The 16,564-nt window shown below is 41.1% G+C and overlaps 1 protein-coding gene across 2 annotated transcripts in view; it reads left to right on the forward strand.

Moving 5' to 3' along the window:
• Window positions 1-15,947, forward strand: part of rimbp2b (RIMS binding protein 2b) — a 103,070-nt gene extending 87,123 nt beyond the window's left edge. For both annotated transcript variants that reach the window (XM_060881472.1, XM_060881471.1), the window contains 11 exons: window positions 97-237; window positions 476-631; window positions 6,969-7,631; window positions 8,584-8,698; window positions 9,109-9,189; window positions 10,954-11,123; window positions 11,327-11,495; window positions 11,705-11,767; window positions 12,984-13,084; window positions 15,029-15,100; window positions 15,698-15,947. In XM_060881472.1, the coding sequence (XP_060737455.1) occupies window positions 97-237; window positions 476-631; window positions 6,969-7,631; window positions 8,584-8,698; window positions 9,109-9,189; window positions 10,954-11,123; window positions 11,327-11,495; window positions 11,705-11,767; window positions 12,984-13,084; window positions 15,029-15,100; window positions 15,698-15,841 (1,875 nt within the window). In that variant the 3' untranslated portion in view covers window positions 15,842-15,947. The remainder of the gene's footprint in view (window positions 1-96; window positions 238-475; window positions 632-6,968; window positions 7,632-8,583; window positions 8,699-9,108; window positions 9,190-10,953; window positions 11,124-11,326; window positions 11,496-11,704; window positions 11,768-12,983; window positions 13,085-15,028; window positions 15,101-15,697) is intronic.
• The last annotated feature ends 617 nt before the right edge of the window (window positions 15,948-16,564 follow it).

Raw genomic sequence — 16,564 nt, forward strand, 5'->3', positions numbered from 1 at the left:
CATAATCAAATGGTTCTTCACTGTAAAGATTCAATATGGTGACCATATTCCTCATATACTGCAATACTGCCTTGTGTGTGTGTGTGTGTGTTACAGCCAGAGAGAAGGAACATCTTCAGTGAGAGGAACGATACTCCTCACTCGGACGAGGAGGACGATGTTTACGACACGCCCCAAACCAGGAGGAGAGGAGCCTCGGTGGATGACTTTCTCAGGGGCTCTGAAATGAGCAGACATGTAAGACGTCGGACACGTTAGAATTTTAGACCTTAAGATCTCCATCCGCTTCTTCGAAAAAAGCCTCACGGACTTTCTGACGTGGTTTAGTTCACTCTACTATATCTTTTTCAATCTTTTCCTCTCTCCTTGCTTTCTTTCTATCTCTCTTCCTCTTCCTCCCCACCTCTATTTTTACTTACACAATCCTCTCTCTCTCTCTCTCTCTCTCTCTCTCTTAATCTCTGTCTCTCCACAGCACCACCACTACTCCCACAGCGACGACTACTACACGGAAAGCAGCCGAGGTTCGGATCTGTCCGACATCATGGAAGAGGACGAGGAGGATCTGTACTGCGAGATGCAGCTGGAGGAAGGCCGGCGGCGGAGCATCAGCTCGCACAACACACTCAAGGTACGTCGCACACGCTCGAGCAGCCGGCGCGTGTGTTGGGTGCAGTGGGGGCTGGTCCTCTGAGTAAACGCAGAGACACGGAGCATACGCTGGTGCGTAGGGCGCCTCCTAGAGGACGGAAGGCATTAGTCGATGCATACCGATGTACCTGATAGAGGCACAAGGGTAAAGGCTAAAGTAACAAGGACGTAACTTCCTGCTCTTTACTAGGATACATGGGCTTAAATGCATTAATACACATTTACAGTAATTTTCACTACCTTTAGGTCATTTTTTACCGCTTTTACAGATTATTAGCAATATTTTAACGGAGGACGTGATTATGGATCCTCCTGATGGCAAGACGATGAGTGTTTTTTGTTTTTTTAACGCATTTTTACTTTTTTTTTTTTTTTTTTTTCAAAATGACCTGTGCTTCATGTCTGTAATATGAACCAGATTTATTTGAAATAATTAGCATTGATACATACAAAGCACGAAAACCTGGAGAAAACTAATTCAAACAGATGCCGACTAGAACATCTGGGTTAGCCTGGATTTATACAGACCTTGCTATTAAGAAGATAAGCTTCATCCTGGGGTGAAGGTAGCAGTGACTTGGAAGGTTTTATAAGCACAGAGCTTAAAAATTGGGACATTGGAACATGATGTAGTGAAGGTGTTACACACTGCGCCCTGCAGGGCTACGCTGGCTTTGAGCTGCCCGGGTTTAAAGGGATAGTTTGGCCAAAAATGAAAGCTACACACTTCAAACCTCAAACGTTTCATAGCTCATTATGCTACGACTACAGACTAACTACAAAAACGGCTAATCGAATGACGAGAAAATTATATTGTTGTGTTTTGTTGTCTGTCAAATCCAAACTTCAAACTTTGGCTGTCATGATTGTGTCCGGAAAAACACACACACACACACACACACACACACACACGCCAGAGATGGGGGACTCGAGTCATATGACTTGACTCGAGTCAGACTTAAGGTGCAAATTTGAAACTTGAGACTTGCTTGACAAATATTAAAAAAAGACTCGACTTGACTTTGACTTGACATTCATGACTTGAGACTTGACTCGGAATTGAGTTAAAAGACTCAGAGATGGGGGACTCGACTTGACTCGAGTCAGACTTAAGGCACAAATTTGAGACTTGAGACTTGCTTGACAAATATTCAAAAAGACTCGACTTGACTTTGACTTGACATTCATGACTTGAGACTTGACTCAGAAATTGAGTTAAATGACTCAGAGATGGGGGACTCGACTTGACTCGAGTCAGACTTAAGGCGCAAATTTGAGACTTGAGACTTGCTTGACAAATATTCAAAAAAGACTCGACTTGACTTTGACTTGACATTCATGACTTGAGACTTACTTGTGACTTGCACATGTGTGACTTACTCCCACCTCTGACACACACACACACACACACACACACACACAAAAGTCAGAAAAAGCCAGGCGTTGTCTTCGTAAGCTGCACACAATCCCCAAAGATGTACTGTAGATTTCATTTTGGTCCAGCTCTCGCTTTAACATCATGCACTCATGTTTCATACAGAGCTTTTTACAAACAGCTGAATGGCTTCAGCAGTTCTCCATATCAGTCTGAGTGAACACACACACATTCAGACATCTCGTTCGACGTGTGTTAGCGTCCGTCACGTGCACTTCTTAGGTTCTCCAGGACTGCGATTGGGAACTGCTGGTTTTACACGAGACTTGCGCATACACACACTGCATGCGTTAAATGCACGCTGTCTGGTTCGGCATCTCAGTGCAAAGCTGTACGTCCGTATCATCTGTCGGTGAAAGGCGATCGTTCCCAAAGACTTTTCTTATATAAACAAATCAGAAATATTGAACGTGCTTTGAATATGTAAAGCGGTGTACTGTGTTACGAGATATCTGCATAAATACATCGATGCTTAAATTAGGGGTGGAAATTAAATGGTATGAAAATTAAACATCGCATACGGAAAAATAAATTGCTTTCGAAATTTATTAACAAGCTACAAAAACTAAAACAATCGGCTTTAACCGTGTCTCCTTATATAACAGCTCATTTAGGGAGTGAATTCTTACACATTAACAAGCGTCATGTTTTTATCTTGTAAACGATTCTTAATATTATAAGCTATTTTTGTAGATTTATAAAATTACAATAGTCTAAGTTGCTCAAATGAAAAAGTTTAAGTGCTGAAACGATATGTAACGGACCGTATGTCTATAACTTTTAGATTATTCCGAGCTTAACTGTTAAATCGTGACATCGTTACTTTGCCGTCGTTTTTACCCTCAAGACAAAACATAAAACATTGGTTATTTTTATTCTATTGAGGAATATACTGATATATTGTCACACCCCTAGTTTAAACATGTATAAGTTGTAGTGTTTGTTTTGACCTTCAGATATTATTGTATAACATGTTGCCAGCTAAAGTGCTTGAGCTGTGATGAGGCCATTTGGGAATCTCATTTAAGTGAGAAATTCTCATTTAAATGAAACTTTTATTCACTTTTTCTGTTCTGTTTGTCTCATGCTTCTACTTCTGTTTCAGTTTTGCTTTGCTCGGTGTCGGGAAGTTAATCTTGCGAATATATTTGTCTCCTTTCGGCACACTGAACACGCCGCGCGTAACGTCAACAAGCGTCTTCAGTTGCCGAAAACCACCAACTGTAAATACCTAGAGCAATAATATTGTTTTTTTTTCTCTTTTGTCATATTTGTCATCTTTGTTTAGCATCATGTCATTCTGATTACTTGTGTATGGGTTTAATCTATCGGTATGAAAATATATTTTGTATATCGTTACCGTGTTCTCGTTCGCAAAATAGCGTATTCCCTTAGATATTTAAATAAGTGTTTCCCTTTTCTTCTCCAGAGCACCAGCACATATTATTTGTCATCACTGCCGTAGTCAGTGTGTAAAACTTCCATCTTCAAATAAGAACTGTCTCTGAGCCTCTTTCTGCTCTGTAGGAACAAGACCAGGCATGTTTGGTTTAGCTGACCTGACCGCTGCTCTTATTTAAGGAAAACACCATTAGGATATTAAGATCTAATTTGATTGGTGTTCCCTATGGCATAGCCGGTAATGACATAAGCGCTGAGATATGTGACTGTAGTGTCTAATTAAAGGCCCGATACATTCAAGCATCAGTTCATTAAATGATGGGCTGTAGAGCTTCTTATCTCATCAATCTACAGTACAAAAATAACCACTTCATAATAAAAAGGCATTGATTTAAGTATGGGGTCACGGTGGCTTAGTGGTTAGCACGTTCTCCTCACCCTCCATCCGCCTTGTGTGTGTGGAGTTTGCATGTTCTCCCCGTGCCTCGGGAGTTTCCTCCGGGTACTCCGGTTTCCTCCCCCGGTCCAAAGACATGCATGGTAGGTTGATTGGCATCTCTGGAAAATTGTCCCTAGTGTGTGATTGCGTGAGTGAATGAGAGTGTGTGTGTGTGTGCCCTGCGATGGGTTGGCACTCCATCCAGGGTGTATCCTGCCTTGATGCCCGATGACGCCTGAGCTAGGCACAGGCTCCCCGTGACCCGAGGTAGTTCGGATAAGCGGTAGAAAATGAGTGAGTGAGTAAGAGTGATCTAAGTATTTAAATAAATAAAGCAACCTTGGCAGTGATTAAGTTTAAGTCTTTTCTGGTAAGATGCCACAAGCTTGGCACACCTGGATTAGAGAATCTGATTCCTCTCAACCTCTGTCAGGGTTGATGGAGTGTGTCGCTCCGCACTCTGGCTGGACATGTTTTTTTTTTTTTAAGACTCGTCCCAAAAAAGTCCTCTTTTTTCTTGGCTGTGTTTCATCTCAGAAAGGAACATTTACCCTGTCTGAGGTCTTGAGCATGTTTTCCTGAAAGATCTCTCTGTTGTTCCATTTATTTTTCCAATGATCCTAACAAACCTCCCAGAAACGTGGACTTCATGATGCAGCCAACACTATGACATTTTTAGGGCATTTCTCCACAAGCCTGGAAAATGCTTGATATAGAAATTGCTTCAGGCTAAAGAATTTATTAAGGCCACAGTGTAATGTCACTCATGGTCTAAAAGTTCTTAAGATGCCTTTTGGAAAGCTCTGGTGGTATCTGAACTATCAAATGATCCCAGTTGCATTCGGAAGTGCATCAGAGTGACCTTTGGATCTTTGGTCATGTCCCTGACTGAAGCCCATCTAACCACTGTGTAGTCAGTTTGACTCGACAAATTTGACTTTTTCTTTTGTTCTTTCTGAAGACCACTTATGTCATCTCCATACAAAATTCTTATGACCCTATCACATGTTTTTGCTCTGATGTGCACGGTCACCTGGGGCTTTAAATAGGCAGATGTTTAACTTACCAGGCTGGGTACCCATAGAGAGAGGAAATCCACAATAGCCAACATCCAATTTGAAAGGCATTTAATTTTTTTCACTTATGCAGATACCACTGTGCAATTTATGCGTTGGTATACAGTGGAGTCACTGGAGCAGGATGTGATCAGAGAAGAAGGTGAAGATCCACTCGATTAAGTCGTATCAGAGGCTAAAAGCCACTTGCTTGATTGCTAGACACGGCTTAATGACGCTCCTGTATTTTTATTTACTCACAGACGACTACTAACTGATATTCAGCATCAGGGGCTGTAAAAGGGAAGTATAAAGGGAAGAGAATTCAGAAGACTGAAACAGGGAGCTCCAACAGAGAACCACTTGAACATGATTTAAAGCATTGCACTATATCCTAATACAGTATGTGCTGGCTTTTTAGTGGGATTAGTCAACGGGCCAGTGGCCCCAGAATAGTTGGGCAAAAACCTATGGGAATAGCCACTTAGGCCCAGGAACTCTCTTAATAGCTTTTTATTATCAGATAGGTTACATGTGCTGGAGATTGAATTGCTGGTGGAGCCATAATTATAACCACCATATTAAAAATTCCTTAGCGTTAACTGTGAGTTCTGACTACCTTTAGGGTTATCTCAGAAAAATACTCTCAGATGCTGTATGTGCTGTAATTCAGTCACTCACTCATTTTCTACCGCTTATCTGAACTACCTCGGGTCACGGGGAGCCTGTGCCTATCTCAGGCGTCATCGGGCATCAAGGCAGGATACACCCTGGACGGAGTGCCAACCCATCGCAGGGCACACACACACTCTCTCATTCACTCACGCAATCACACACTACGGACAATTTTCCAGAGATGCCAATCAACCTACCATGCATGTCTTTGGACCGGGGGAGGAAACCGGAGTACCCCCGGGGCACCCCCGAGGCACGGGGAGAACATGCAAACTCCACACACACAAGACGGAGGCGGGAATCGAACCCCCAACCCTGGAGGTGTGAGGCGAACATGCTAACCACTAAGCCATCTCACAACTCTTGATTGGCATCTCTGGAAAATTGTCCGTAGTGTGTGATTGCGTGAGTGAATGAGAGTGTGTGTGTGTGTGCCCTGCGATGGGTTGGCACTCCGTCCAGGGTGTATCCTGCCTTGATGCCCGATGACGCCTGAGATAGTTCGGATAAGCGGTAGAAAATGAATGAATGAATGAATGAATGTTCCTGCGCCACCTTTAGGAAGGGAACCTGTATATGTTTTGTTTATGGCTCGGTGAGCCATGTTTTCGATGTACATCACCACCATCTACTGCAGAGTGATATGTCCGTGAAGGAAAATGTTTGGTATTCCAGCAAATAGAAAGATGAATAGCTGAATAGATTTGAAGATGGAAGTAGGTTCAAAATGAAACTGTTAGAACAAATTGGTGCTGTCTTTCAATGAGATCATCTCTACAATGATCTCCTTTCCCATAACATATATATATATATTTGGCACACAGTTCTACTTTTTTTTTGTTATGTTACGTTCGATAGTTTTTCCTGAGTTTTTGTCAAGTTCTTTTTTTCTTTGTACTTTATTTACCATTTATCAGCTTATTCATGTCTGTGTATGGAGTTATCTTTTAAGGATTTTCCTGTTAAGTCATCGCCCTCAGTTTAAGTAGGTCCTGCATCACACAATCCTCCCACAAACCCATGTTTGGTATGGTCCATGTATTCCTGATCGATTCCTTCCACAGATTCCCACCCGCAGCATGACACACCCGTCGCTGAATGAGACTGCATGCTTTACACTTCAGCCGCAGTCTCTTGGAACTAATCCTGTCTTTTTGTCTTTTCTTTTTTTCCCAATTTTGGTTCTCATTTGCGCACGGTTGTGTCTTCTCTGCCTGTTCTAACAAACTAAACTACTCCCACAATTTTGAAATTGATTCTTTTGAACAAATCACCCCTGGATTTTGCCTCATCTGCTGATACTTCATTAAAGGCATACTACAGACGTCAGGACCTGATGGAAGAGCAGGATAGCTGTAACTGGGACCTGCAGCGGGAGGTGGTCCGCCAACGTTCGATGCGCTCCCCTAAACGCCTTCATAGCATCCCTGAGGTAGCCGAGGAGGAGCAGGAGGCTGGTGCTGAGCAAAAAACACGGAAAGAGGAAAAGGCGAGAGATTCTGAACGGCTGTCTGCAAACGCCAATATTTTGAAGCAGTTCCAGCGACGCCGATGCTTTTCAGCAGAGGACAGAATCTCGGCCTGGGGCAGCAGGCAGAACACCAAAAGTCCAGACAGTGGCCTGGACTGCGGGAGTGAAGATGAGAGCTCGATGGTCCCCCGCGGCTGGACCTGGCATTGCAACAGCATCCACAGTGAGGGCCCGGCAGAGCGCCGTGCACTAGCAACAGGCAGGAAGAGGACACTTACACGCCAGTGTGGCATGGAAGAGGACATCCTGGACACAGCGGGTGACCTGAGGGGGTCGTACCACCACTACTACCGCCCGCATATTTATCACCACCTTCACCATCTCCATCGGCCTCGGCACAGGTTCCGGAGCGAGAGCAGGCTGAGTGAGGTTGGCAGAAGCTATAGCATGGACATTAGGGCTCACTCTGTGGCCAGACTCAACAGAGCTGTGGATGAACCTCTGGTGTGTGTCTACAAACCCCCCTCCTTCCTCTTCCTACTCCTCTTCCTCTTCCAGTCTCCATCACTCTCACTCCACATTATCCACCAACCGCTTTGCCCCTTCATCGACAAGCAGTAAAACCATTCCTCTTTTTCTCAGTGTTCCGCCTCCTCATTTAATGGGTCCATTTCCCTGTATTTTTGCTTTTCTTTTTTCAGATGTTCAAAGGTTTCAGAGAATTTGCTTCATGGTCATTTATTGGTTGGTTCAGCTGTTTTTTTGTTTGTTTGTTTGTTGGTTTGTTGGTTGGTTGGTTGCTTTTTTGTATTATGTGAATTTCTTACTAGAATGTGAAGTGAGTTTTCTTTTATGAGAGTGTAGATTTTTTTCAATTACCTAAAGGCCATTTTTGAGTGTTTCTTGTTCCTACGGATTGTGAGCAGTCTATCATATCACAGCAACAGTCCAGACTGAAGATATCAGGTTTTGCCAGTTGTTCATGTAGCACACAGCGCACACACAAAGATATTTCATTCTTCCATGCATCTTTAGGACCAGACCTGAAAGGCAGCAACGTATTAATGACAGATCAGTAGACTTCTTACTCTTTAATTCTCAGAAATCTACAGTATGACGATTCCTCAATATGAAGGAAGAATGAAGCTATTCTTTTACACCAAGCCACAGAGAAATTACCGAACAAAAACCTAAATGGTCTTTAGCTAAACATCTGATTTGAAACCCTACCCATGTCGTCGTTGGGGTTTGTTTTGACTGTTTCTGTTCAATGTTTTTGATGAGTTCATCCTCCTTGTTTTCTGAATCACTAGCAATAAGTATGTAGATGTATTATTGTTTGTTAAAGCATTACATAACTGCTTAGATATGGTTTTAGTTATAGGTGTGGTGCCGTTTTGTCATTTTATAAAGCTGCTTGTTCATAAGCTGAATGCTTTACTGTCTACATTCGAAGATTTTAGGGAACTCTTCCTCCATGGGACGCTCGGATCGACTGGAGCAGTCCAGCCGTCGGACGAGTCATGGATGTCCTCCCCCTCAGAGAAGGCCAATGACGGTTCCATCCATTGGTTAGTGAGGTCACATGCTGTGTGGGATAAGACCTATACCCTTTCTCTTTAAGATCTCCTTTGTCATATACAGTACTTCTTGTGTGTTTACTGGCATGTTATTATTATTGACATGGGCTCTATGAACAGCCCTGCTTGATTTACTGATGTGTATCCTGTTTGACTGCACCATCTGCTCATATGCTAATCAGTCAGAACAGCTCCGACCTTGCTGTTTTACTCATATGTAGCACTTGATGGCAGGTCTGGGATCAGTTTTCTTCTCTCAGCTCATGATGCTAAAGACTAGCATTCATGTGCGAGGCAAACTGATCCCTTTACATGTCCACTCTGCTTCCATGCTTCTTCATGATCAGACAGGTGGTGAGTAGAGGGCTGTGGCTATAACGCTCTGATTGGTGTTTCCTTAGAGATCACAATGGAGAATAACTGTGAGGGGAGTGTAGCGCGCCACAGGAAATGCCGGCCACTGCGATCAGAGGAAACATATGGTACGTGCGGTCTAAAAGAAAGACAGATAAAAGACGATCAGACCATTAGACTGAAGAGTGAAGATGTTATTTATAGGTTGCTATAGTTTTCATTAGATCCTAAATAAAGCTTTAGCTGAAGGGAACCAGTGATTGAAGGCAATTCGTGGTCTGTAGGTATTCTCCAGCCCTCCAAATATTTAATTGTTTTCTTTTTTGAGGGTTCTCTCTGTTGGGTTTTGACAGTGAGAATAGCCTGCTGAGAATAGTATAACCATCCTCACCTTTCCTATGTGGTCTTTAAAGCCCAAACAGTGCTTTCCTTTCTGATTCCCTCTCTCCCTCCATCTCCATCATCACTTTTCTCCGTCCTCTTATCCATTCTGTTCCAAAGTGTCTCGCCCTTTCTGCGCTTTGATTCTTTGCTTATGTTGCACAAACATCTGCCTGCATTGTACGTGTCAGAAAATAAAGGTTCCAGAAGATATTTTTAGAGAAGCAACCCCCAGGGCCGGGGTCGGGTACCTGTGGCGTTTTGATTCTGAGTCTTTGTAAATACTGTAGAGAACTAAACTTTGTGTCACTGAAAGGTAGCTTCGCCATCTTCACTACTGAACCCTGGTTCTATCTCGATGGATTTTCGCCTTCCAAAAACATGTTTTAGGTAAATTGGCGACTTTAAGTGTTCAGTTGCTAGCTGTCGTATGATAGGAAACACGATGGTTGTTACGTGAGAAATTGTAGATGATCAAATTGAAAAAAAAAACCAAAACAACAAGTTTAGATTCTTTAAGGAGCCAAATAATGATTCTTCTGTGGTATCTCTATTACTTATACCTTTATATTTAAGGGTGTATCAAAGTTGTTCAAATGCCAGAAGCTGAACTAGAAACAGAAGGATTTAAAAGCAATTCAGAAAGCGATGCTATAGTACAGTACAGTACAGTACAGTACAGTATAGATGACATTCATTTCAGCATGATGGAACAATCTGTAACTCGCATGGCCTCAGGGTTCTTTCCATCCTGTACAGTTTTTTATGATGTTTCTTCTTTTACCTTAGTCATTCACTCTAAAGTTTACTGTCTGGTTTTATGTATTGTGACACTTTAGTGCTTGTTCATCTAGTCAAACATGAGTGTCTCAAGGATTTAAGTTTCATTTTAATAGTGGATTACATCTGTGTTTGATTGACTTGAACTTGACTAGTTTAATCTGCTGCTTTATATTATTTCATATCCTCTTGTTTTTTTATCATGCATGGTTACTATGCATGCTTCTCAGGTTGATGGTCATGTGAGTGTTAGATTAACGCAGTTCTGATTTTACCTCAAACAGACTTGATCAAGACATGTTTAGCGTCTGTAACAGGCTAATGTGGTTACGTACACGAAGATTATTTAACTCCAAATCTGTAACTATCTTTTTTTCTTAGCACAGTTTGGGTTTATTTGCACCTGCCCCAAATCATGGACTGATTAGTGAACAGTGATATTGATTCAAATCTGATCGTGAATTTTCTTCCATTACGTGTTAGCTAAAGCTTGACACCAAACATGTTCTTGCCTGATCAACTACATTTGGGGAAAGTGAAAAACTAATTACCTGTTTTTGCAATTAGGACCCATTTTTTTTTTTTGGATCATTTTTTTTTCACCAGATCCATTATGCATCAAATGACCGATAAATGTTCACTTACATTTCTTAATCCTATTAAAAGACAGCCGAGGCAGTCTCCTTTCTGGTTCTGAGAGTAGCAGTAGCTGTGCGTTTGTTGTTTTTTAGGTGGTTACAGAGGACGGGACAGACGCTCGTCAGACTACTTTGACGAGTCAGAGACGGACAACCTGGCGAGGATTTTTGTAGCTTTGTTTGACTATGACCCCCATTTAATGTCCCCAAACCCTGATGCTGCAGTAGAGGAGCTTCCCTTTAAAGAGGGCCAGATCATAAAGGTGAACCATGACACATTTTTTCTTTGCACTTGATCTCCGTAGATTGATGTATAACACATGCCATAGTTTTGACTTTTACTATGTGTAGCCTACTGTATGTCTCACTATTGCTACATTCACAATTTTGTAAAGTTTACTATACTGTTTTAAAGGCGCTTTCTACAATTGATCAGAACCGTCGCCTCTTTCTGCTTGTGGTTTAGGTGTTTGGAGAGAAGGACATAGACGGGTTCTACAGAGCAGAGGTCTGTGGCCGGAGAGGTCTCGTCCCCTGTAACATGATATCCGAGATCGAGACGGAGGACGGCCAGATGATGGACCAACTTCTTCAACAGGGCTTCCTACCACTGAACACTCCGGTTGAAAAAATCGGTACGTTCACCTGCATTCTGCTCTGTTAGCTGTTCCTCTATGATACGCATCCATTTCCTGCTTCTTTGTCCTCTAATTTGCCTGTTTTTATATCCCCAGAGGCTGAATAGTACCTTTTTTTGGTATAAAAATAGTGTGCTGTCTAATCCTATGCTTGCTTGCATTTTTCATCTAGCTCTCCTTTTCTCTTCCTATCTTTTCTGTTTAAGTGAATTGCGATCGGTTCAAAGATGGCCGCTCACTAAATCGCAGGTTTCGGAAATCTAAGAGAGGTTTGTTCTCGCTTCGAGCTTTTCCCTTCTGGGTTTTTTTTTTCAACAATCTATCACTTCATTCCTTGTTTTACAAACCGAATCCCGACGTGACAGTGCCTCAAAAACCTTGTTCTTCATCCACCGCATCAAGAAACAGTTTGAATCAGTTTCCTTCTCTCTATCCTTCAGTTATTTTCATTAGTGCATGTTCTAATTTATTGTATGTTCTGAAAAAAAAAAGTTTTGTACATAACACACACTCTACATTTACATACATACTTACTTTTCTGGTATCTACAGTATGACTTGCTGAGGTTAAGCAGTATGCTTGAGTGCTCGATGCTAAGTTTGCTTGATAAAAGTGTCACTTTAGCCGCACTGACTCTTTTCTGTCGAATACATTCAAATGTCTGAAGAAAATTTTCACGTTCTCAATCAAAAAAAAGCCAGAAAACAGTATTTAACTATACATTTTGTAATGCTTAGCACCTTTGACTTCTTTGAGGTGAAAATATCAACAAGCTTTTAGCCACCCATCCCCCACTGCTGAAACTTTTACCTCAGGGGTTGTCAGAAAAATGTAATTAACTGACGAACCTAGTCAGATTTTTACCCCCGGTTGAATTTAGGGGTCACGTCTTTGACAAGAGAACATGAGAAACATTTTAAACACCGAAAAAAATAGTTCCCGTACTGTACATATACGAGTCTTTACTTCTTCGGTACAATTTAATTGAAATGCTATCACGAAAACGTGAGGAAGAGTTATGAGGATGAATGGAAATGAATCATCTGAATGAAGTACAGACATGACAGCTCAATAACATCAGCATTGTATTCGTACTACCTTCCTGAATTTTTATTAAAGTATTTAACCAGAAAGGAATGTTATTATCGTTAGCTAGAAGGTAGTGGTAGCGATTTCATAAAATACTTGCCAGTATAATTATGCAAAGGAGAAACATCGCTGTTAAAATCATATAACGAGTCATTTGCGTGACAAATAATCTAATGTAAGGTGTGACATGTATTTGTTATTAGTGTTGTCATGTGTAATTCATTGTCATGTGTCATTCATGTCTTTTCTTATATAATATATCTATATATATATCTTATTTTCTTATATATTATAACATTTAATAGCATACTGTTGACAAAATGATAACAAAATAGTCTTTTTATTGATTTACCAAACTGCTCTGTATTTGTCGTCTCCGTGTTCGTCTGGTCTCAGAGCGGAACAGGAGGAGTGGACGGCACCCGATGTCCACACGCAGGATGGTGGCTCTGTATGATTATGACCCCAGGGAAAGCTCCCCAAACGTGGATGTAGAGGTAACAAAAAAAAATCTTCTCCATTCAACAGATTTAGCCTGTACCAGTATACTAGCCTCTTATTAATGAACGGCCAGACCGTGCCTGACTTTTAGATCATTGCAAATCAATTATCTTCCCCTCTTAAATAGCTCTAGGACAGCATTGATTAGAGAAGACAAGAAAACAGTACTTATACACGTCGTACAGCAGTTTAGCAACTGGAATGCTTTGCCTACGCTAACGCTCGGTGGATGTGGTAATATATGACTATAATTCATATCACAAGCCCACTTCTTCTTTCTAGAATTCGAATCTGGAAATAACACAGCATTGTTTTTGAATCTACAAAATTACACGATTAAAGTTGAAATAAACTCGATGGCAAATGCGCTAGTACCGTAAAACTTCAAATAATAGCCCGGGCTTCTATTTACCCAAATCGCCGAACTGCACCGGCTTGTATTTGAAACAGGCGTCTATAAGAGACAGGCCTTTAATTTAGTGTTGAGATGTTCAAGCATGACAGTAGGAGGTTTCCACATTATATTACGTTTTATTTATAATTAATTCGAATGTGTTTAACAAATCATTTAATGTAAGAAATGTCTTTGTGGCAGCACAAAAAACGAAACGATGTGACAGCAATGGGCAGAACAATATAAGTTACCGCTAAAATCCATCGAACATATGAACTTGTTGCCCAAAACACATCAACAAGAAAGAATGAAGGCTACCCTGTAAAACAACTGCAATCATGTGATAGAAAATTACTCTATTCATCACTATCATCATCCCCGCGATCCTCAATTGGCGAATTCCTCCTCCTCGTCGCTCTCCTCCACTTCTCCCTCTCCGACCTCCGCTAAATCTGCCTGCCTTGCTTGTACTAACAGCTCCCGCCCAGATGCGCACGGCTCTCCCTCTTTGAAACAATGGATAAGGTGATCCTCGCTTCCATCAGAAGCTACTGTCAGGCCACATACCTAAGGATAACATCCCGAAGTTAATGAAATATATTATCTCCTCTTTCTCCCTCGCACACACAAACACACGCGCACGTGTGCGCACAAGCATACCTTAAAGGAATTTTTCAGCCGCTCCGTATCCAGCTTTTCCCACACTTGAAGTACCCAGGAAACCAACAAGCGGCGAGTACAATACAATCGGCAAATACAACCCGATACTAAAAAACAGACCAGGCCTCTATTTGAGACCGGCCTTTATTTAACGAACCAAACCTGTCGTCACACCAGGCGTTTAAAAGAGACAGGCGTCTATTTGGGACTCGGCTATTATTTGAAGTTTTACGGTATTTAGTTATAGCTACAGTAAGCGGAATGGATTTGTATAATGCTATCATGTTAGCATCGTGAAATACTAACATGTCTAGCTAGTGAACTACGTCTAAACAATTTGGTGATTATTGTATGAGGTCTAGATAATCTGTATCATTATGCTAAAAAGAAAACGATCCGTTCTTGAACGTGATGTGAGGCACTAGAGGGCGCTAATCACTCACATTTTACTCACAATTTCACTCACAACTTTGCCTTGTGGGTCAGTTCTTATTTCACTCTCTGGACCCGTCTCTAATCCCTACCTTGGGATCCCTATTACTTCAGTCTATGGCACACTGATGGACCTTGATTTAATGGGTTAGTTTATTTTATTACCAGCGAAGTTTTTGCCGTATAAACATCATCTCATACTGTATGTTGTAATGCTGCTTTTGCTGTACCCAGTAGCTGATACCATTCCTTGCATAAGTATTCACCCCCTTGAACTTTCCCATTCTTCTTTTAACTGTAGTTTTTAATGTGGGTTATTAATTTGACAAATGGTCTTTTGTTCGGATTATTAGGTGTAAATGTATACATTAGAAGGATATGAAATTTCATACATAAATGTTGTCACTAGATAAATAATGCGCTGAATCTATCTGTCCTTGTGTTTCTTTTGCAGGCTGAGCTGACCTTCTGTGCCGGAGATGTAATAATGGTGTTTGGGGAAATCGATGAAGACGGGTTTTATTATGTGAGTGCGCTTTTGTGTGATGGATTTGAGCAGCTCAGTATTCAGATGCTGACTGTATTCCGAATTAAAAAGCCTAATCAGGAATTACGTGGGGAAGGTTATGTGCATTTGGATTAAACTGGTTATGCACCCGCTTTAGCTGCAGTGTTAATATTCAAATGTTCAAACATTTTAAAAGTGACTATTTTGTATAAATTTGGCCAAACAAAAAAGATAGATTTTTTTCAAACCGGTTTACCTTCTAACCAATCATATCGCAGCAAAAATACAACAACAAGCATTTTGTTGTAGTGAAAAAAAAAATTACTAAACAAATATTGTTATTATTATTATTGGGAAGCTAAACTTTACTTTGTTATGGTTATAAATAATAATAATGTTGACTAGTTAGCAACTGTTCCAAGTTAGCTAGTGAAAAAGCTAGTACTCGTTTGTTATGGCCTCGGGGTTTGTGTAAACTGGCTCTCTTGTGATTTTCTGTACGTTCTGTCTCGTCGTACGAGAACGTCAAACTCACTTCAGACGCCTCACGTGTCAACAGATTTGGTGTTTTTACTTGATGGGCTGTGGCGTTTTGTGTCGTTGCATCTCTCTCAGGGCGAACTGAACGGGCACAGAGGTCTGGTGCCCTCCAACTTTCTGGAAGAAGTGCCTGACGACGTGGAGGTTTTCCTCACCGAGCCACAGGATCACCCGGGCAGGACCAAGAGCAAAAGGGTACACCCCGTTTCACAGCACTAGCCCTCTCTCATCCATCCGCTATTCCTCTCTCTCGGTGTCTCTTTTTTACCTCTCCTTTCTCTTCGCTTGGTTCTTTCCCTCCTCTCTGTCTGTGGTCAGTGTTGTGTGGCGGCAGTTTTTTTTTTTTTTTGTTCTGTTCGGTTTGGGTTTTTTTGTTGTAAATTTTCTTTTATCATTAAAGAAATGAAACAAAATATTTAAGAGGCTACAGAGATGTACCAAGATTCTATTTATGTTTAAATCTGTATGAAGGACTCGGAGGGAACGTGTGTTTGTTATTAAAAAGATGTTTCAGTATTCATAAAGCATTATTTATGTAAGTGTGAAGAATGACGTCACACGGTGGGTGGGGGGGGGGGGTGGGGGGGGGCAACGCCGACTCTTCATGACATTAATTCAGGATTGTAACAGATGCTTTATGAATATGAATGTGTTTGATCTGAAAATTACTTTATAATAAAGGCAATAGTTTTGATGTACAGAGAGACGAAACCATGTAGAACTGCATGCCCCTTTTTTTTCTTCCACAAATGCTTGACTTCCTCCATGAATCTTTTTTTATCTTATGCAAAAGATTGATATTCCAGTAAAAAAAAAAAAAAAAGAAAAGAAAAGAAAAGAAAGAAAGAAGAAATAATACACTTTTGTATATGTTTCCAAAATAACTTGTCTTTTGTATATTGCTGATATTTAAGACTTCTGGGCTTGAACAAATTGTAAGTA

Source organism: Tachysurus vachellii, chromosome 11, assembly GCF_030014155.1.
Source record: "Tachysurus vachellii isolate PV-2020 chromosome 11, HZAU_Pvac_v1, whole genome shotgun sequence".
NCBI lineage: Eukaryota > Metazoa > Chordata > Actinopteri > Siluriformes > Bagridae > Tachysurus > Tachysurus vachellii.